Source organism: Spodoptera frugiperda, chromosome 9 (assembly GCF_023101765.2).
Source record: "Spodoptera frugiperda isolate SF20-4 chromosome 9, AGI-APGP_CSIRO_Sfru_2.0, whole genome shotgun sequence".
NCBI lineage: Eukaryota > Metazoa > Arthropoda > Insecta > Lepidoptera > Noctuidae > Spodoptera > Spodoptera frugiperda.
The window spans coordinates 3,965,998-3,989,041 of NC_064220.1; the positions used below are offsets into that span (position 1 = coordinate 3,965,998).

Consider the following 23,044-nt stretch of genomic DNA (forward strand, 5'->3'; position numbering starts at 1 on the left):
CTTATTAAACATGAAAACCTTCTTAATAAACCAATTATTTTCCTCAAATTGCTTCAATAGTGTTCCAAACAGTTCCCGAATGAGTGGAGCAGTTCACTAACTGTACTAACAAACACTGGCTCGGCTAGTAAACACCTGTCCACTACCCAATGCACATTGTGTGGGCGGGCTGCCCACTGTAATCACTACTTCGTGTATACAGCAATAGAGTTTATTTTAATTTCGCACTGTAAATATATAGTATCCTTAACTTTACATATAGTTTTTTTAAGGTGTAAAATCACCGTTAGCGTCTTCCGCTTCTTGTGCGAGGCGAGATGGAGTGTATGACTGTTACTGGCTAAAAATCACCCCGTTCCTACTTCTGCTTTTCGAGCCGGAGTCCCGGTAACCCGCTAGGCAGTCCGCAGTTCTGGTTCACATATAGTTAGACTTATGTTAAAATACGTAGTGTTTGGGAGCAGTATTTCTAATTTGTATCTCGGCTAAGTATACGTATTGAGTTAATCTACATATTTTTTATTTCGTATCAATTTAGACATGTTTAGTCGAGAATGGGACGTCAAAATTGAGTACCACCCATGTATCATATCCGGAGCTGCGGACTACCTAGAGGGTTTACCGAGGCTCCGGCTACGAAAAGCAGGAGTAGGAAGAGGTGGTTTTAATCAGTAAGAGTCTGACACCCTCTCGCGTCGCCCAAGGCGAGAAAAATAACTGGATGATTTTCCCCCTTAAAAAAACCGAGTATCATCATGTTATAAATTATTTTTTATAAATGGCCTGTTTTACCTAAACCATTCATAATCTCAAACCATAGGATTATTAAGGCCAATCATATTTGTTTTTACTTCTCTAAAATCCAACTGAATATGCTCATCAACGTCAGTAAATCTGCACTCACAGGCATTACCCCTCACTCACACTTCCTGCCTACATTACACACACACACTCACACATTATCAAGTAGGTACATTAACACGGTCGCATTTAGCGGTGGTGTGTAAACATGCGCAGGCGTCACTCCATCAGTACCGTCCGGTTTCAGTATATCACTGTAATCAGACTCGGATGGCTACTGAAACTGAAAACTGAGGAGTTTGATGACCTTGGACATGTTCAAGGGAACGAAAAGATTTGTTTTTTTAGGTAGCAATTATTATTATAGGCCGTAACTATCCAATGTAAGACTATCTAGGTAACTACGTATTAGCCTCATCATTTTTTTGAGGATGAAAATCATCTATTTGATTCTCCCGCCTTGGGTGAGGCGAGAGAGAGTGTCAGACTCTTACCGATTAAAAACAGCCCATTTTTACTGCTGCTTCTCGAACCGGGGACACCGTAAACCAGCTAGGTAGTCCGCAGCTCCGGATTAGCCTTTACATAATATAAGAGGATTTGCCATTACAACCACGCTTGGTAGGCCGGTTACATTGTTCTGTTCAGTCAGTCAATGTGGCTGACAAATACACTCACACACAAGTCTTATACAGTACCTCTATTGACTAGCACTGACAAATCGCTAGAGAAATGAAATTTAAAATCTTAATTATTTTTAATAACATCTACATAGCCGTATTCAGAGTCATTTAATGGTAACTTGACCTAACCCAGTCCTTAGCAATTGGTTGCGGAACAAACATTTTACTAGTGAATAGTTTAAGTAACTATTTAAAGTCTTTGAGTGAGCAAACCACTACTGCACCCACCGGGAAGTCTAACACATAACTTTACAACACAGACACAACGTTGAATGGCACCCCATACTCCTCGTATTGCAGGTACACGGACACACAGACAGACATTACGTCGTCACAAGACACCAGCTCGTTGGCCACCGACACCGTGTTATGTAAACACGAGCTCCGCGGGTCGGCGCTGAATGCAACACGCTAGGCTAATTATACCTATTCTATATTATTCACTCCTGTCATAGAATTAAAATTGTACTATATAAGTACTATTATAATTTATCTGTCTCGAAATTGATGCCCTAGGTCTGAGCTAAAGCACAAGGTCGTTTTTCGTACAAATTAATGTTTTGTTTTTTTATGGAATAAACCGATAAACGAGTAGACGGATCACCTGATGGCAAGCAATCGCCGCCGCCCATGGACACTTGAAACACCAGGTGCATTACAAATGCGTTGCCGGCCTTTTGGGGGTTCGAAATTTAAGGGTTGTTGGGGAATCTGGAATTGGGAAGATTGGGAAGGGGGATAATTGGGCCTCCGGTAACCTCACTCACACAACGAAACACAACGCAAGCGTTGTTTCACGTCGGTTTTCTGTGAGGCCGTGGTATCATTCCAATCGAGCCGGCCCATTCGTGCTGAAGCATGGCTCTCCCACACTTAAAATTTCCATTTTCTTGTGATTTAAAAATTGATTAATAAACTCAAGTTACATTATTCACCCTGTCTGATATTTCAGAATATCAAACTAACTGCAGCTAGTGTAAGACTCTAGTTCTGTGACCATTAAACTCAATACAACTGTTTCGTTGATCTAATGGTTTCTCAGAAACGGCATGCAGTCTATATTTGCACACTTTATGGTAATAGGCTGGTACTTGCTTGATTGGTCAGTTACTCAGGAATTGTCATAATATAGTCCGATATTTCATATTATAAAGGAAACTGGAATAAATTAAAAGTGGTCTTTCGGATATTAAGCTTCACTTCCATTAAGAAACAGTTAATAATTTAAGGAAATTCCCACAGACAGCTAGTCTACGTAGTAATACTCAGTTGTTCTTTAAGAGTTGTAAACAAGAAGACAAGCTAAAGAGGAAGCAATATTCCGTGCTCCTCATATCAATTAACGCCAACATCTTCCCAATTTATATCCACAAGATCAATAAAACAGAATTATTTGATTGTTACCTAATAAACACACATTACTGTCTCATTCACCTACGTTTTTTTTATTATATTACTCCAATATTTTATTGACTTCTGACGTAGACGGAAGCTTCCTAAAATAATGTAGGTAATAGAAAAGCTAACAATTATTACTTGTATGAGAATGAAAATAAACACAAATATTGGGATTTTGATAAGAGTGTGAAAGTGTTTTTCTCTTTTTTTTATTATAACTATCGTAAGACATACTAAATTAACTAAAAATCACTGTTTACTTACGTAAAATGAAGTAAAGCTCTACTAGTTTCGAGTCACAGAGGGAATCTTCATCACGAGCAGCATGATTCTCTCTTTTTATAAAGGTGTATTGCAATAATTTGCTCATTCCTATCTATCATGTTGCAAAATAAAATTAATCTTCAAAACATCAAACAAAATAAAGATTACCTATATATTTATAATCAATCTCTGCAACATAATAATCAACAAAACGGTAAACTCGATTGTAAACACTATTACGAGTACGGAGTAGCTCAACAAATAGTGTTGCACATAACATATCGATATTATATCGATTCTCGATTCGGTCGTAAAATGTTTGACTCGCGTCGATGCAGAGATCAAAGGGTGTCGGTGTGGCACGCCAGATGGCGGTGCTATCGATGCGTTTGTGTAACCCACATACAGGCTACTATATTAAATTATTTGATTTACAGATGAGTTTGATTGTGAGGGAACACGAATTGTAGTAGCGGGCACTTGTTTGAGCCAAAATCTGTTGCAAGGATTTGATTAAACCTTTAATTTTAGCTGTTTTGAATACTATGTTAATTATTACTAAGTAAAATTTAAGAAGGATATGTAGCTTATTGAATTTAGGTGCAGATAGATGAAATTATAGAACCATCAAAGGAAAGATGAATGAGTTTTGTGAGGACAGTAGAGGAAGATGACAAGAAATGTATAAAGGTAAGAAGAAGAGGAACATTATAATAATTATAGGAGAAGAGGAACTTCTTTTAACTGGAGCAAATAATTTTGTATATTAGAGAGAGACGTGTATAAACAAAAGTGCAACACAACTTTATTTTTTTTATTTATTATTTTAAATACACCGTGATCGTCCTAAATTAAAAAAAATACATGGTTCACTCACGTATATTAATGGAGTCACGGAGGGACTTTTCATCATGAGCAACGTGCGCAGACACGGCGACGTCGCGCAACCTACTCATTAGTTTTTTATTGTAACAAACTTGTAGAACGTTATTTCTTCTTGTTAGGAAAGGTAATGTGATTATTGTCATTTAAATATATAATTATACTCAACCAGGACCACTTAGGGCATGTGCAACACGAACCAAATTGAACCTCGCGAAAATCTATCCAGCCGTCTTTGGACTAGACTGAAATAGACAGAAACCAATCTATCTTTGTTTTACATTGCAGATAATGTGAACATCACTGAATATTAATGTAATCTACCGAACGTTTTGGTAAACAAACATTATTTATTGTTATTACTCACCGTATTGTCTGACTCTATATTAAGGTTGATAGCATCATAATCGATTTAATGATAGCAATAACACGCCATTAAAAATCCCTTCAATATAAACGGAAATCGTTCGTTCAACACGTAATCGGAATCACATTCCTTATTCTAAAATAACCAAAAACACAAATTAAAATTAGTTTCTAATGTATCTGTTTAGAATCACCCTGTTACGAGATAAATCTCCCGTGATCCATTCAATCAGCATTACTTCGGCTCCGCCTTGTGTCCATCAATTCGAATGTATCAAAAAATTCTAGAATTCGCGCACTCCAGCGCATCTTATTTTTAGATAATCAATGACAGATGACGAAGAAACGAGCGAGACAGACGTAGTGCTGTCTCACTCTATAATAGACGTAATTTATAATAACTTCATTTGCTATTTTTTTGTATTGGCTAATGTTGTACGCACAGATATTCAATAAAGAGAAAATATTGAAGTGTAAGATAATTACACAATATCGAATCGGCTCAATAAAGACCGATTGACTGATACACAATGCAGAGAATTAATCGGTAGAATATCTAATATTTTAAATGCGAAATCAAACGGTAATAAGTAGCTGCTTGATGCTCAAACTAAAGAAGGTTGATATCGAAGTGTTTTCTAAACATTGTTCAGCCATATTATTATAGCCTAGCCATTTTCATAAAACCTTGTCGTGATCCACTTCAAGCTTCTAAACCCTTGTTTTATGATAATGAAGATAAGACCAGTAAAGATTTTAAAAGGGTTAGGTTGCGCTGGGGTGATTGAAAACTCAGAAAAAACACTAATTTATAATTTAAAACCACATAAACACGATCAATAAACACATTCTCACCGCGCCGACCAATCGATCAAAACAAGAATCGTCAATATTTTATTTGAACATCGATTTAAATGATTCGTTACCGATTTAAATATCGATTGAATAGTTTAAGGGATTAGACGGGTAATAAAATACTTGTTCACTGAGTAAATCATTGAGTTTTAGTGAGATACGAAGTAATAAATTATGGGCTGCCACTGTAATGTTCCCGTTTGAAGTTCAGTTGTAAAAGTATTGTACATTTGTACAAAGATCTTGCTTACCACGTGTCCGGTTTACACCTTGACGGTAAAGGCTTGGTTTGGCTTTGATTTTTGTTGTTTTAAAAACTTCTAAAGAAGGATGCGGATTTTATTGTCTTCAAGGTTTTTTGAACAACATCCTTTAACAGACATTTTGTCTGAGCACCTAAAAAGCAAAAATTTTTTTTTCTATAATTTTAACGGTCGATATTAATAAGATATCTCAATCCAAAACTGGATAAAGATAGATTTTTAACATTCGTTCATTCGTTCTATAAAGTTTCTGTAAATTAATATTTTCTCATATCATCATCTTTTTAGAGACTAGCAACGCTATTCATTTGTATTAACTAATTACAATACAATATTTTATTAGTTCTATTGACGAATTTTTCTGTCTTAATTTAATGCAAGATTCGTACATCATCTATCATCATACCCTGGTATGACCTAAAACAAAAATGTTCGATGGTAGCTTTCAAAGCCTAACCTAAATAAAACAATGAAAACTTAAGCGATGTTTACGAGGAAAGGAGAAAATAAATCGTGGGAGTGATCTCACGGACATTTGTTTTTGTGTGAATTAATGCAAAGTTCAATGTGAGATAAAATAACCCGGTCTTGTATGATATTACATAGAATACCATAGAATACTAATTTAAGATCAGGTTGCTTTGATTGATATCAGGTCATCTTCTATTTCCTAGTGAAAGTCATTTAATTTTCAACGATTGACAAAAAAATAGATATTAGGCTTTTTAATGGGGGGAAATCATCCAATGACTTCTCCCACCTTGGGAAAGGTGAGAGGGAGTGTCAGACTCTTACTGACTAAAAACCACCCCAGCTCTTACTCCTGCTCTTTGCACCAGAGCCCCTATAAACCTGCTAGATATTAGGCTGGTATTGTAAACTTATTGTACCTAATTTACAAAGAGGTTGTGTGAGCAATGCATGAATGCATCCTATGTTCAAGTTTACTCCATTAGGTAAAGTTTGAACAGATTTCCTTTGAGTTTTTACTTTTGACCTAAGCTAGTGAGATACTCAGTTCATTGTGAACTAAGAATTACTTAAATAAAGGAACATAAAGACATTTCTATAATAGTTAACATTTTAATATGAAAAACTGCCTCCTCGTTGAATAAAACATTCATCGCGCGATAATATTGCAATAGTTATTAGCTCCCAAATAGATCTCGCTACAAAAATGTTATTCGAAATAATATTTTATCTGTTTAGATAAATCAGGCAAAGCTCCGGATTTCTAAACGTCACACTAACGTGTCATCAACTTGTTGACGACTCGGATAAAATGTGTGTGCATCGGCCAGTTGGACGCAACTCCAATAAAATTATAAATAAGCACTAAGGCTTAAGGTCTTTGCACCTGTCGAGGTCGGCACAAGAGATTTACAACTAGATTTACTTGTACTGCATTCGCTAGTAAAGTGAAATATATTACCATGGCGTCCGTGCGAAATCTTCCGCGGATGTAGAAACCGGACACTGGCGAATACAATCAATTGTATCCAAGTCACAAGACAATGCGGATGTATCGATGCTATCGATATTCAATCACTTGCACACTGAGTGTTTTACTAAATCACTGCGGTATCCCGAAACGGTAACAAAACGCGGCGATTCGATTTTCAAAAAATCAAATGTCACTCGCGGTCGCTTAGGCGGGAAAACTGTAGGGCGGTCCGGCCGGCGCACGCGCGGTTGCCACTGAAACTGGCCGCGCCGTGCCAACTGGTGGCGGGCGACGTCATCGCCAACCTTTGGCAAACACGCCAACATTGCGGCCGGGCCATTTCGATACGCCGCGGATTGTTTACATAGCGGTACATATTGGTGGTATTGTATTTTGTCGCGTTGCTGTCACCGAGTGGAGCCAACGCTGATTTGGCTTTTAGTTAATGGCACATAAAATTGTGTTATTTTGATGTTGGTTTTGGTCCGGTTGATATGATGCGGTACGGGTATATACGGGTATACGGTACAGCTTGCGAAGGTTCGCCCGGAATGGGAGTGAGGCCGCGGGTCGCAGGCGCAGCTCGCGCGGCTCCCGCTAGACGCTGCGACGTGGGTATTTGTGTTGACACGCTTGTCGGCTGCTTCTTTGAAATGTATCTAAAATAGTATCACAATAATTATTCGTTTGAGAGCAGAGAGAATGGCTAATCACGAAACGGGATCGTAGACGATGAACCTAGTTTCAGCGTGACGTCACACAGCTCTACATTGTGACTTATCTGACTGACGCGGGGATTAGTTTCACTGTAGTGTTGCTCACATCTCGTATTTAAATTACTTTATTTTGGACTCGGATTAACTAATCCTAAACAGTCGTAAGTAATGCTGAAAATATGAGCAAACTTGTCCTACTTTACGTATGTATGTAAAATTGTACATATACACTGTAGTTTTATATCAGTAAATACTTAGAACATTGCATTTCTTAATTGACTTTCAGTGTCAAATCAATAAAACGTTTCATGAAAAATCGGATGCGCAATCTCACAAGCCATGTTTACGTAGAAACCACTCAATTTTCCTCAGTTTACTCATCACTTGACACCTCATAGAATAAAATAAAAAAATAAACACTGTTTAGAGTGGATATTCATCACATCCATTCTACTCAGCCATTTCGATTGTAGGTAACACTAAAATATAGTCGAAATTCATGTGATAGGACCAAATACACACTTAGCTGAACCCTCAGTAGATATATCACTACATAGTATAAAACGAAGTCGCTTTCTCTGTCCTTATGTCGCTTTGTATGCTTAAATCTTTAAAACTACGCAACGGATTTTGATGCGCTTTTTTAATAGATAGAGTGATTCAAGGGGAAGGTTTATATGTATAATACATGCATAATATATCACCATTGCATCCATGCGAAGCTGGGGCTATTATGTTATAAATATACTCATACTCAAGTTATTAAAATAATTTAACATACCGCTTGAACAAACATTTTCCTTAATAATACTCCCAATCTGAACATCAAAAGTCCACTTTGATACACCAGCTGTGTGATACAATATACAAGCTGATGGTAAACACTTGGTTAACAAATAATAAACGGGAGGAACTGACCTCCGGGAGGACAGGGCCACGGAGCCTCGTCTCAATGTCAATGTTATTTCCGATACTGTTGTGAAGGCAACACATGTCGATGAAGATGTTTTATCGTGTGTGTATCATCGTGTTTTACTGTATCAATTTTTATAAAAGTCAGAATGATGACGACTTTTTCCTATGTGTTCTTGCAATAAAATTCATATTTTTCCTGGAAAGTAGACTAAGAGAGAATTCGAGCTTTTTCGGCTTTAATTATCAATATATATACAGCCAGAAACAATATTCAAACTCCTATTATTCTATAATTTCAGTTAGGAAAGTTTCAGGTCCTACAAAATATAAATTGCACTGAAACACCGTAAGATTCAACAATATTAAAATTAAAATATTGTCTTACTTTAACAAGAACCTACATTTTCTAAAACGGAGCTTCCGATTCACACTAACACCTCAAAATAACAAACACCGGAATTATATTCAGCAAATGGACACACAAACGATTTTCATTTAAAAATTCAGTCGAATCGACCTCCCTGGAGATCACACGCGACTCCTCTTTATATTTACAACTTATTTCCTCGAACGCTGCTTACGTAACGCTTCCTAAAACTATGTGACATCATGTTCTTTGTCCCAAATGCCAAGAACATGCAATTTATCACTTCAACAATCTTATTTGGGATGATTTAGGGCCGTCACAATACATTTTCTCTTAAACATAGTAACAAATCTTGAGAGGATTCTCAAAAATGTAAAGTTCATTGAAACATTCTGAGAAACTAATAATAATATAGAACAGATCCGTTTCGACGAAGTGAGAATCACCTGCTGCTTGGTAAATTGAGTTAGTAATGTTCTGATGAAACGATGTAGCTTAGTGTTTAATCAGGGCGGAACATGTAGCTTCTGATGATTTTAAATACGATTCTTGGATAAATGAGTTGTGAAGAGTTGTTGAGTGATTTATAAACTTATGAGTATTTCTATACTAGTAACAGCAGCTCATAATGCTGCTACAGTGCATTAACCCTGAAACAATTTTGGTTAGGAGATTTCTAAAGAAGTAACTTCGGAGGATATATCGAAGTAGGAGACTCCTGTTTATTTTTATGGAATAGAGGACAAACTGATGGTAAGCGATCGTGCCGCCTATAGACACCCCCAACACCAGAGGAGCCACATGTGCGTGTTCTTTTAAAAAGGAACATGTAATTAATGAATGGTATATTGTTTTCTTAAATTAATCTTAACAGACGTAGAACAACAATAAAGTTGATTGAGGATTACGTCAATACGTTTCCATGAACAAATAAAATCGTAGGTATAATATAATTGACTGCATCTAGCAAATAGCCTGTAATTCTCATTAGCGGAGTTTCCTCTCCAAGAGAATCTGCGAATGTTGACGAGACTTTCCTGTTGGAACATTGAACACTATATAAATTAGGAATGTCTAAAACAGTGTTTCTCAATCACCACTAGGTATGAAATCCCCAAAATAAATACATTCTAGATATTGCATTGTATGGGCAAAATCAGAATTTTCTTTGTTCGTAACAGCATATAAGAAGGATGATCTCGTTTGTTGAAATTGCTTAAAAGTTTAAGGTTTTTTTTTACTTTAAGTTTCTTGTATAGTTGTTAATATAGTGACTATAGATATTATTGCTTTTTGGAAATCTAGACTGATCATCCGATAAATTATCTAATGAGACAATATTTGCCTTCATTACATACTTAATTAAAATCAGAATTTATTATGGTGTGAGACATAATGCATTTCACGTTACTACAATTTTGAGACATTAATTTTAAAATTTCTGGTACAAATTAATATAATTTTATAACACGACAGAAATCATGTTTGAGATCAAGTTACCAGCTATTTCTAAACTCTTGCAACTGTCGTGAAAATTGGATTTCAGAGAGAACACTTCAAAGACTATACTAAAATAAAATATTATTCAATTGGCTGGACACCACGTAACATTTTCTGGAAAAAACTTAATGCATCCACTTTAGTGTTTCTACCATATTGTAATCTTGTGCTTTTGGTAGGTAAATCTATTAAGATCAGCGTGCTTTTCAGGATGTTATTTTACAAAAAGAGTATTTTTCAGACGTTACAACTTACAACACAAATATTGTGCTTTTCAGTCAACATCTTTTTTGGTTTTCCCAAATATTTGGCTTTTTAGGCTTTATGTATTTACATTAGTTACTGAAATTCAATTATGACAAGCTTTTATTTCGTTCTTTCAACAACAAACAATATAACTTTGTTACCGCTAAGTACTATGTCCGGACAAAGATCAAACAATGCATCGTAAAATTCCTTTTATCGCGTGTAATTCCAAAAGTCAGTCATGTTTAACTTCCTTACACATACAAATTGTGGCAAAAAAAACATATTACAAAGGTATCGAAGACATCTGCATTTTTTAAGAGGGGAAAACCATCCAATGACTTCTCTCGCCTGGACGAGGCGAGAGGGAATGTCAGACTCTTACTGACTAAAAACCACCCCGTTCCTACTCCTGCTTTTCGAGCCGGAGCCCCGGTAAACCCGCTAGGTAGTCCGCAGCTCCGGATCAGGACATCTGCACATTGGCATACAAGAATCACACATCATAAACATAATAATATGGTAACAGTAAAACATAACATACCACGCCAATCGTAGACTGCAGATGACATCAAAAGCTATCTTAAAATAGCGACAACACTAGACGAGACCTGTCTGACTCATTCTCACTTCAAAACCGGGATCAGACCAAAAAGTCCAAGAGTTGGGGCAATGACAGATAGTAGGACTAAAACAAATGAAGACCGTGACGTCGCCACTCACAATGGCACTGCACTTGGCATTACTCCAGAAAAATTAACCCAGCCGCGTCCAAACTTCAAGTGGAAAATAGTGCAAGAGCTCTTGACGATAACAGCGAGACTTTTTTATTGAATAAGGGGTAAACGAGTTGACTCGTCACCTAATGGTAAGAGAATAACGCCGTCTATGGACACCCACAACACCAGATTAATGTAAGTATGTAAGATCGTAAAGTATACCCTCGGTACTAGTAAACAAAAATTTACCTGAACTGCAGTTAGGTTGCATTGATTTTATTTCTTTATTTTCTTTCTTGTTTTTTGTATTTCCAAACTTATGTAGGTATTTCCAAACAGAAGAAATGGCCATGAAGCGTTCTTACTTAGCGACAGCAATAAAAAACGAAATGGCACTTTAACCCGTCGTGTGCGAGAAACAATGAATTTTCTATTGTGTCTTCTATACAAGAGGTTAAATAAGATTTCTAAAAGCTGTAAACTAAAAGTAGCATGTTTACCACTATGATATCACTTAGCCAGTTACTTAGCGACGTTTATATAGTAGCAAATAAGCATTTCAATTCAGTAAACATTACAATGAATCTTAATCACAAGCTCCCGGACTCGAGAAACAACACAAAACAAGAAACACGTGCGTCCCTTTGTCAGATGCTTCCTGCTTCCCAAACAAACAACACACTGCACATTTCAACAATATTATACTCTTCGTAAAACTCGTAACTTTCTGTTTATTGAGGCGAGTGATTGATTCTCCAACACCTTTTATTCTTAATTTCGCAAGATGTTCAACAAGGCCTTAGTACAAGTGAACGTTTGATGTCCCACTGAGCACTCATAAACGTCAGTTCTTTACTAAAGTTTATAAGAAAATACTAAAAAGATGCGAAATATCAAAGAAAGCTAGTAAATCGTGTTGATATTTCTCCGTGACTGCGTGATAATGAGCGTCGCTCAGCAAACGTTTTAGTACGAGCATATAAAAGCTGTTTGTTTGAGAGTATCAAGTGAATTAATTACGGCTGGAGAACAAATCTCCGCTGAGCCGCTCGCATCCGTTGTGATGGCGTGAAGTGTCTTTAAATAGATTTTATTTCTCGCGTGTTTCTCTATAACAAAGAGTTTTGTTAAACCTTGACACTCATCGACCATCAAGAAATAATGAAATATTTATTTTACAATCGATAGTTAAAAGCGGCGTAGAGACGCGCGGCGTAGCAACTTGCTACGATAGTTCTACGATCCGTAGCCATGCGCCTACGCATACAAAGGTAGCATTGGAGTAAATTGTCGCACAAAGTATGCATTATCAAATAGATCTAGGAATTGTGTATAAGGAATTTAGATAAGATGAAAAGAAACAACTATTAGCTTGACACAATTTATTGATGAAACAGATCGAAACTTTAAATCTTCCAAATGTTTACAATGTTTACATAATTTCAGTGTCAGCTTCAACCAGCACTTTTCAAAAATATACACAAAAACATTTTCAGAAAATCTTTCTCACTTCTTCCACACACAATCAAAATTAAAAACATATCAAATTAAAAAAAAATGGACTCGTATCTAACAATATTTTCCATTCTTATAGCAACACTGTTCTTAAAACTAGAATATTCCCATGTTAATAGAGCCTTTCTCCCATGAACGGTGCTCCATCGAGCTCCGGCTGTCTCTCCCCTTCTGGGGGGATGCCCCACTTGGGCCGGCAGCCATTGTGGGCGTGGTAGCGAGGGATGCGGTCGTCCCGGATCATCTCGTACGCCAGCCGAGCTATGCCGCCCTGGTAGTCACTGATGCCCGTGTGCCACAGTTGTGGCCTGACGTAGCCGTAAACTGTGGAAATAATTAATCTATTATATAAAAATAAGTCGGGTTTTCCTTCCTGACGCTATAACTCCAGAACACATGAACCGATTTCCACGGTTTTGCATTCGTTGGAAAGGTCTCGAGCTCCGTGAGGTTTATAGCAAAAAAAAAAACTGGAAAAATTCAAGAGAAAAGCCAGAAAACCGGGAAAATCATTGGTGGCGAAACGGAGTTCGTCAGGCTTGCTAGTTCGTTATAATTTATTCAAATTTATATACAAAATAAAATAATATTTAAAAATATAAAAATAGGAGCCGACCAGTAGCGGAAGTATGGTCCAAGCTACCGTTGGTTAGGGCTCAAGAGACAGAAACTTCACAATACAAGTGCGTTTCATGGTCTGCACCAGGCCCTTGATCCATCCACCCAACCCTAGCCTCCTAAGGTGGTTGTCGATTCGTTATCTTTATTATAACTTTCGTGAGATATGCTAAATTAATTATGATACCGGCTTTCTCCCGTAACTGTTTCACGAGGAACTCGACTAGTTTCAAGCGATGTGGGAGGCCCATATTCATGAGTTTCTCGTCAAACAGTTGAGTGAATAAGCCGATAGAATACAATTAATTCCTTATCTTGTGATTTATACGATGATTAAGACATTATTATTCAAGATGGAAAAAGAGGTACAGTCTGCTTTTAGGGATAAGGTAGTTTAATGTGCTTTTTCAACATCTGAACTTTGAAGTGGCTAGCAGTGGTTGGATTTGAAGAGCTGAAAATCTGACTAACAATAGACCTCTTGAGAGAAAGCCTATAACCTAAGTGCTTACAATAAATTCAAGAGCCAATAAATCGTATAAATATCCTTCACAGGTGTACAATAGTTGTATCACATGTAACAGTGACATGAACGTAAATATGACGTGACGTTGGCCAATAACGAGCAGAATGTTGACACGACAACACAATATGACCACCGGTACAACACAATGCAGGCGAACAAAAGGACCGTTACACTCATGTGTATATTGATGCGACACCTGACCACTGCAGTCATTGCTGACTACTGGTCGCTTGTACTATAGGTAGGGTACATGTTACATTGAGTAATAGATATTAAAACTATAAGTTAGAAGTGCCATCCGTATTGTAAGCGTAAAATCACGATGTTTAAGCATAATATATGATCTCAAAATTTAACTACCCTGACAGCAATAGCAGAACTAACTATTGGTAACATCGTGTTTCTTTGACCTTACGGTGGCCGGGGTAACTTTGACCCAAATTCTATAACCAATAGAAATCCACAATAAAACGTATATAATTTTTTCATTGGTCTAAAAGTTTGGATAATTTTTACCCCTAGGCTCAAAAACACCTGATCTTACGGTACGTAAATTGATAGCACCTTCTTTACTTGCATGTTAAATACATGAAACAATCATTACAGAGAACAGAAATACAGATTTCTACTTAAACTAACACTAAAAGCAAACACGTACTATGTACTGTTCTTAATTCCAACAATTTAACACGTATTACTAAGTTTACATTCAAATAAACACGCTACAATATAATCAAAATAATTCACGCGAGGGAAGCAAGCCTTGTTAACAGCAACAGAATATCGTAAACGAAATGAAAACATAAAATAATTAGTTAAACAACCATTTCAAAAGGAAGTGCGCCATAATTAGCCGCGTGTATTCAACAAAAATATTCGCGCATGCAGTCTGTTTGTTGATAACAATTATAATATACACTCACTTGCGTCAGAGGTCCATCCGTTGGCAAAACAAAACATTTTCATTACTATAATTTCATTCGAAACAGATCATGTACCAATCTTAGCACGAGTATACATTGGATATTTATCTAACATATTGTAATCAATCTCAGAAATGTTACATACTTCAGCAATAGATACCTACCCATACAAGCTTCATCAAATGCAAACTATCGAATGCACGTAGCATGAGCCATGTTTTCTTTTATGAAGACTATTATAACACGACATTAATAATTACAAATAAGAACCTAATATTAAACATAACTTATACCTAATAGTATTTGAACAAAATCTATTCAGAGTCTATGCGGTCTTTATAACGATTTCAAATTATATCTACGTCAGACTATGAAACTTTTTCCAAACTCTATTAGCTAAGACAATGCCAAAGGAAATGCTGTAGAATTAAAAGTTACAATGCCAATGTCAACGGAAATATATAGTGTTTATGTAACCTAACTGCGAGTCCCAAGTCGCTTGCTAAGTAAGAAGATTAAGACAATTCCTCCAAAGAAGGTCGCCTTTGTTCAGCATTGGACGTCTTCCCGCTGATAATAAAGATGTTAATGATCACATATAATATTATTGAAGATGAAATGGTATCATATATCTTCATCATCAACAGCCAAAAGAAGTCCAACAGGAGAACAAATGCCTCCCCTCTCTTTTCCCCTAAGAGAGTATAATAGAGACTAAAGTTTGTTGGATGTTCTGATGACTAATAGAGTTTCTTGTGCGTTCTTCTCCATAGGAATCTACACTTACTACTTCACTGGAGAACTGACCGACAGACAGACATTTAATATTATTATATTTACTTTGACGTTCAATAGTGCCTTCCCGGTCTATTTGAAATAAATTCATTTGACTTTTGACTTTGACTAACTTCTGAAGTGTGTGGGCAGTGGCTGCAGCGTCGGTTTGTCCAGGTCAAACTCATACAGCTCCTTGGCTCCCTTCATCAGCTCGGTGTCCTTCATGGCAAGCTTCGTGAGCGGCTGTGTCACTTCCACCTCCTCTTCCTTCTTTTGAAATAACTCTGAGCAGGGCCTCAACTTCTTTACTCGCGGTTCGAAGGGACGGTCTTTGAAATCTAGAGTAAACAGTCTTTGTTTTAGATAGGACTTAGGTTATTGTAACTGTTTAAATGGTGGAACAGTGAAATCGGTATTTTGCAAGCAACAACGGCACACCTTTTATCCCCGAAGGGGTAAGCAGAGGTGCACATTGCGGCACGTAATGCCCCTATAAAATGTACACCCACTTTTCTCCATTTGTGTTATAAGTCCCATGTAATAGGGGGCGAGCCTATTGCCACATACTGGACACAATTCCAGACTCCGTGCTACTACCGAGAAATTTTCGGAAAACCGAAAAAGCCGAGTAATGCTTTTACCAATTAGCTTTGCAATGAAAAATATATCCACTTATAGGTTTCAGAACCATCTACGTAATGCGTGTACTGTTACCTTCCGACAAGTGAGCACAGTAGGAGTTGTAGTAGGTGGACTGTCCGCGGATGCTCTTCATAGTCTCCTTGATGAACGCCTCAATCTCATCATCCGACCATTCTTTCTGTGACAATCACATCTTTAATTAGTAGCACGTAGCATACAAAGTACAAGCTTATTGGCTTTAAAAGGTAATATTGGTAAGTGAAGTGTGCAAAAAACTTACGTCTTGCGTGCCAACTTTTGGATCCAACCATTTTCCCTCTAACTTAGCCCACCTGAGCTCAGGGCGGCACCTGAGAAATAAACGTATATTACAGAGTCTATTTTATTTAACCTAGCTTTTATATAACGAAGTGTTAATGTTCACCAATCAAAACAAACAAAGTTTTCAATGCAAAATAAACATGTAGAAAATATTTGGAGTAAAATTAAGTGTTTATTGAGTATAGAAACTTACATCTTAGTCTTCTTTATAGGATGCTGACGATACTCGTCGAAATATTCCGTTAGAAACGACATGATTCACTCTATAATTTTATGTACTTTTAAATTAAAATTTTCGGTAAATAAACACAAACTGTTGTTAAAAATGACACTGACACTGACCACCAAATATTTAAGTATAACCTAAGTTTCAGTAAAGAGTTTATTAAAGAGAAGTTATTATTGCAAAAAGTATTGTCTCCAACTCTCCTGTGTGTCGTAGGTTTTGTAATCAACTGAACATGAGCTTGTAATTTTTCTTTATAAGTTTCTTTCATAATAAGGTTAGAGTTATTGCGGTTTTGCATGTTGAGCTCGACTTTTTATGGGGTCGCCAACGGTTTGACATTGATTCAGAGAAACTTTTCCTGCTTGTGGCTTTGTGGAACATTAAATAAACATTAAAGTTATTAAAACTTTGATTCTCATGTGGGAAATAATTTAAAACGGTTTAGCAATATTTCATGTTGTAGACAAGCACCCACGAAGAACGCTCCGATTATAAAACGCTCAGTCACTCGTTCAAGTGTGGGAGAGCCATGCTTCGGCACACACGGCAATGCGTTTTCCAAGATCTGCGAGTAAGTTCCCAGAAGAAAAATTTAAAACCGCACGAAGACCTCGTCATAGGATTCCTATTTTTAATTATTTTAATTTGCTCATGGCATTTTTTGTGTTCTTCTCTAATAGCTCCATTGCTATACAATCTCATATAAAATACTTACTTCCAAGCATGCTAGATATTTGTGAGCATCCTGTGTACCTACCAATAATGACGTCAGTCAGTGAATAGAAATTAAATAGAACAACATAGTATTATGCGGTTCGCTGCTGGCCTACTTGAAGTATGTTCAATGGGCACATGCGTAAGCGCAGTTCGTAGAGCTCGGTCTATTGCCGTCAAGCCAGCAAGGCGCCCACGATGCGATACGATACTACTACTATCAATCAAACCATATTTATATTGAACCGTGTCTCAAGTAAGCACGCCCATTTTCTGCGAGGCCGTGACTCCGGTCCAGTCGGCTCATTCCTGCTGAAGCATGACTTCCAACGAGAATCCTTTACCTTTCATATGATCCAACCATCGTGTTAGAGAGCGCCTTGGAGATTTTTCCCTTCTATCTTCCCTGTGATCAAAAACGGTATTGTATTTCCAAAGTACACATTGTAAACAAAAAGTATATTCTTGTAAAGTCAACCTCAAGTTGACATCCCCTACACACAGCGACATTTAGCAATTTTTATGTTTGCGCTCCGTACCGCGGGTGGCGTGACCAGCCGACTTAAATCATGAGATCGCGATATTTTTAGCCATACACTTTGTCGTAAAATCGTATCTGCAAGCTGAACAATATTGAAGGTCATCATCGATCAAAATAATGTACGGCTCGTTCGGTTTGTTGTATAAGGACCAACGCACACAAACGATTGTCTGCTTGGCGTGGGATAAGTCGCTAGTTACAGGTACCTAAATAAATGTGAACCCTTTGCTGTGCCTCAACAGAGTCAATAGGTATTTACTACTTAGGTACCATTTTACCCAAATTTTTGCTAAACCTTTGATTCACATCGGCAACTAATCGCTGGCAATAACCCATAATCCTAAGTTAAGCAGGGCTCTTGCGATCACTCCTAATGTACAGATTTTAAAAACCTTAACCATTCAGAACACTCCATGTTTATGTATAGCTATACGCTTGAAATATATTTACTAGATCATACTTCAACATTGCGTTTATAGAAGTTGCGAAGTCTCCTATCTCCCTCGATATACATAAGTTGGTGAAAAATAAAAGCGTTCCGTCGTCGATATGTGAACGTGTCGGTGAACGCCGGCCGCGTGTAGCCGCCTGAAGGTTAACACGTCGCTTCGAGTGTGAATCCATGTCAGCGGGGGAACGGACAATTTGCATAAAGTTACGAGCACTTTTCTAGCAAATAATATATGTACATTTGCTACCTCTTCAACCTCCATATCGATAAAGATAATTATTTTTTAATTATTTATAAATTACGTAGTTCATTTCCAGTCTTGCTACTCTACAGATGCAATGCGACCCAAACTGCGCACAACAAATTGATCAGTCGTAATATAAGGTGAATGGATGTCCTGCAGTAGAAAAATGGGCTGATATAAAGATTTAAAATCAGGATAGAAAATATGAACGCAAGGAGTATATGTAAATTAAAATAATTAGCATTTATTTATTAATCATAGTTTATTGTAGCTTATCATATGATGACAATAATCTGAGAAATACGTAACATAACGCAACTTGCACCACTTTGGAACATATCAACATAAACCTCCCAACACATACACTTCGCACAATATGCTCAAATGATTCTCAAACTCATCTACGTCCATTTGTAATCTTAAACTAAAACCAAGAACGATAGAGGAAAGATGTTTATTATCATTAAAATTCAACTTGTTACACAATAAAAGAAACATCCATTTAATGCATACTCTCTTATACTTTATATTTTATAAATTTTGATATAAAAAAGAAGGGCGCTCCATATTGGAAACCTCCCAGTCATAAAATACTTTATGAATCAATCATGGATTGATTTGTTTCAAGTCTACAATAAAATGAGAAAATGTTAGTGTAAACCGTTTATTGAAATAAACAGAGGTTGCATTGTGACTTAACTAATAAATTGTCTTATATTAACATTTCCACAATAAAGTTAATTGAATGTTGCTATGCGGGACGCTTGCGGCTCTGTCACGGAGTCATCACGGCTACTAACATCAAATTATTCTGAAGTTTCACAACATCTATTTCTGAACTGCTAATGTATTCATAATCTTATAATTTGCTAATACAATAATCGTCGTACATTACGTTTGTTACTCTAAAACACAATAAATATGTGATTGTAACATGTGCTGTTACTTGTTCTCATTATTTCTATATTATTAATTCATATAATCTGATTAAAACATTTGCACATGTAGTTGTAAGTAGCACAGAGTGGGGGCAATAGCTCTGTCACGTCACAGTAGGGCTCATCATAGAGTAGTCAAGTAAAGAAAAGATGATATTGATCATTCATTATTACGGCTAAAGAGAGTGGAAGAAGTCACATTGTGCTGACCACAAATAACTTGGTCAAGAAGATGTCGATTATAGTTCAGTCAGTCAGTCAGTAAGCGAGTGAGAGAGCTATCCTCGCCCACCCTGTGATAAAACACTTATATATTAACACACGTTGTAAGACAACGCTTCTAGTCCAGCGCGTCAGGTTTCGGGAACACTAAATCACACAATTGTCACTTCTACAGTTTACAGCCTCGCACAGTCTACAGCACACAGAAAGATACAATTGAGAATTCTTGCGATCTAATATGAGAGTACTTTCATAAAAATATAAACATCGATTAGCGAGAAGAGATTGGTCATTCGATTTTCTATTCACAAAGCAATTTATTAATAAAAATATTTATTCCGATTGAAACATTAGAGCCGAGATTATGAAACTAATTTAAAAAATAAATAATGATATTATTTATTTTAAAACATAATGAACTAAAACATTCAATAACCGTACCCTGTGATTTTCCTCGATTTCAAATGCACAAATCACTAATCATCAATACCATCAGGTAAATCAATTCTTCTTTTAAAACTGAGTACTTAAAACCAATAAAAAATCATCATATTAAATGATTCGATGACCTAAGAATACACAAGTATTTTGGAGCAACTGTTACAGAATACATGACACCAACAAGTGTTATATACTAACTCACATATGTGTAGATTATGTCTAGAAAACAGACACAACTTCTTTACTACCCCTCAGCTGGACAAAGGCTCTTCTAGTTCCGTTGCTGATGTAGTCCTAGTGACCATGTCAGCTTAATATATTCTGCAAAAGTTGCTGGGATCATAAATACTAGAAGAATGGAAGATATTCATGGTGTGGTGAGGTTGTGAGTAGCGTCGGAGTGTACAGAGTCGCAAGGTCCCGTGGGGTGGGGCGATCAGAACCTGGCCCGGATGTAGACGGCGGCGACGTCGTGGTTGGCGTACCCGAGCCGCTTGGCGTGCTTGAAGATCTCGTTGGTGGTGGCCGTGAGCGGCAGCGACTGCTCCAGCGTGTCGCCCAGCCCCAGCGCCAGCTTCAGGTCCTTCTGCATGTGCATCAGGGGCTGGTGGGTCGAGTACGACGACTCTATCATCGCTGCAATTGGAAATTGGTTTGGTTATTTAATATTTTTGGTAATTCGTATCACGGGATACTTCTGTAAGCCAGACTCAATCTTAAAAGTACTGAATTGATAAGGCTCAGTTTATTATTTTGGAATCCGCTATGGATGAATGAGCAGGAAATAAGTAGATTCCACTTATTGTACTTTTTTGTCAAATAGGTAATTACATGATGTGAAGTATTTAATGTCACTTTAACTGTATAATGTATTGGCTTAAGCTGTAAAATTATGCATGTTTTTTTTAGTAATAAATAAGTAATAATAATACTTTTAATTTTTTGTAACTGTCAGAGCTACAACAATCCTTTAGAATACCGAGTGAAAAATGAAGAATACGATTGAAAATAACTTGGACAAGATGTCCTTGTGAATAAATAGTGTAGTAAAGAGTGGTAGTGTTCCGTACCTCGTCCCTTGAGTATGAGGTGCGGCGAGGCGAGCGGCGTGAGCGCGAGCACGTCGAGCAGGTCGGCCTGGTTGAGGCCGGCGCGGTCGGCCAGCGCCAGGCCCTCGGCCAGCGCCGCCAGCGACACGCCGCCCACCACCTGCAGCACCGAGTTCATCTTCGACGCGTTGCCGATGTCGCCTGCAACCAAACGTACAGTTAAACTCCACTGTCAAACCATTTGTAACAGATATGTTCTTGTCTGCATCAGGTGTCATACGACCAGAGAATATGAAGACTTTTGTTAAACTCAATTTAGACTAGGGTTCAGTAATTAAAGGTTTCAATAACTGTAAAGATATTAATTAATTAATCAACAATCATACAAAATAATTAATTATCTTAAAATGTAAATGATTGAATGAAAAATGTTGATGTACTATTGATAATGAAATGATTATGTTTTGATAACAAATGACGCGCTCCCTTCTCTCAAAATGGTCAATGAAATGCAGATATATGAATGTATGATAAAACTTATACTAAAGACGCTCGGGTAAGACGTTGACAGTTAAAACAATAATAAAATGTACACTACTATTTTAACAAAAATAAAATATGCAAAACTAAGAAAGAAATGAACAAACCCGCGATGCTCACTATGTGCAAAAAATAAAGTAAATAAAACAAAAAACATGCTTGTAACTACTTCTATGCAACCACCAATTTATAAACCAGTTCCCTTTCTCTCCTAGAATTTAAGGAACATTGAATTAGTTTCATAGTTATCTATCCCACTGCTTGATTTATGTTGTAAGAATAGCTGTAACTACTGACAAAGCTTCTAACTATACATCACCCTTTGGCTATGGAGGGCAGATAGCATGACCACTGATGATGTAAAATACTGATAATCAAGACTCCCGCCGAAACATACTACACCAAAAAGCTCTTCCTCACACAGCAGTTACTTTCAACCTATAAAAATTCTAGTCATGTTGGTCTTTAAAGTTCATGGTGCAAACATAGCGGGCTAGAAAGGAACATAAATGTCAACGTCCAAGGTTCCTCGCGCCTGCAACCGGAGCAGCTGACTACTACCAAGGTAAAAGGAGTTCTTGCTCATCGCCTTGAAGCAGGACTGGCAGTCGTCGAACAGTGACCGGTCGCCTGCCGCCAGGATGATCAGCGTGCCTTCTTCCGCTTGTGTCTTCGACCCTTGGATCTGGAATGGAAAAGGAAACATGTATAATTCAAGTTGATGATTACTTTTATTCAAGTAAAATATAACATTTAAAACGTTAAAGAGTATTTCAACTCGAATATCCAAATCATTAAATTGAGCACCATTCTTTTGGAATTTTATAATTAAGTGTAAAGTTAGTTACGAAATTAAGCAATAAGCTTTCTAGACTATAACTCAATTGTTTTGAACTATATAAAGTATTATTTTACACCCATATCTGAGTAACTT

General features: G+C 37.0%; 3 protein-coding genes across 7 annotated transcripts in view; all 3 read right to left on the minus strand.

The window, feature by feature from the left end:
* LOC118270964 (rho GTPase-activating protein 6) overlaps window positions 1-7,235 on the minus strand; it is a 91,991-nt gene extending 84,756 nt beyond the window's left edge. For both annotated transcript variants that reach the window (XM_050695978.1, XM_050695977.1), the window contains exon 1: window positions 6,945-7,235. The gene's annotated coding sequence lies outside the window, so the exon portion shown is untranslated. The remainder of the gene's footprint in view (window positions 1-6,944) is intronic.
* Window positions 7,236-12,983: 5,748 nt separating this feature from the next.
* Window positions 12,984-17,096, minus strand: LOC118271191 (uncharacterized). Its single transcript, XM_035587180.2, has 5 exons — window positions 16,935-17,096; window positions 16,701-16,770; window positions 16,493-16,598; window positions 15,910-16,116; window positions 12,984-13,258 (listed from the first exon to the last, which is right to left on the minus strand). The coding sequence occupies exons 1-5, from the start codon at window positions 16,994-16,996 to the stop codon at window positions 13,047-13,049; spliced, it is 657 nt and encodes a 218-aa protein (XP_035443073.1). The 5' UTR covers window positions 16,997-17,096; the 3' UTR covers window positions 12,984-13,046.
* A 2,067-nt stretch (window positions 17,097-19,163) lies between these two features.
* LOC118270927 (cytokine-like nuclear factor N-PAC) overlaps window positions 19,164-23,044 on the minus strand; it is a 50,578-nt gene continuing 46,697 nt past the window's right edge. For 2 of the 4 annotated variants that reach the window (XM_050695982.1, XM_035586744.2), the window contains exons 10-12: window positions 22,672-22,795; window positions 21,592-21,771; window positions 19,164-21,157 (exon numbers count right to left, since the gene is read on the minus strand). In XM_050695982.1, the coding sequence (XP_050551939.1) occupies window positions 20,958-21,157; window positions 21,592-21,771; window positions 22,672-22,795 (504 nt within the window). In that variant the 3' untranslated portion in view covers window positions 19,164-20,957. Of the gene's footprint in view, window positions 21,158-21,591; window positions 21,772-22,668; window positions 22,796-23,044 lie in introns of all 4 variants that reach the window. The other 2 variants (XM_035586745.2, XM_035586743.2) reach the window with 1 other exon arrangement.

Coding starts and splice junctions, on each gene's coding strand:
- LOC118271191 (XM_035587180.2), bottom strand. CDS start 16,996: ATGTCGTTTCTAACGGAATATTTCGACGAGTATCGTCAGCATCCTATA. Junction 16,599..16,700: donor CAAAAGTTGGCACGCAAGAC/GTAAGTTTTTTG, acceptor TGATTGTCACAG/AAAGAATGGTCGGATGATGA. Junction 13,259..15,909: donor ACTGCCCACACACTTCAGAA/GTTAGTCAAAGT, acceptor TTATTTCCACAG/TTTACGGCTACGTCAGGCCA.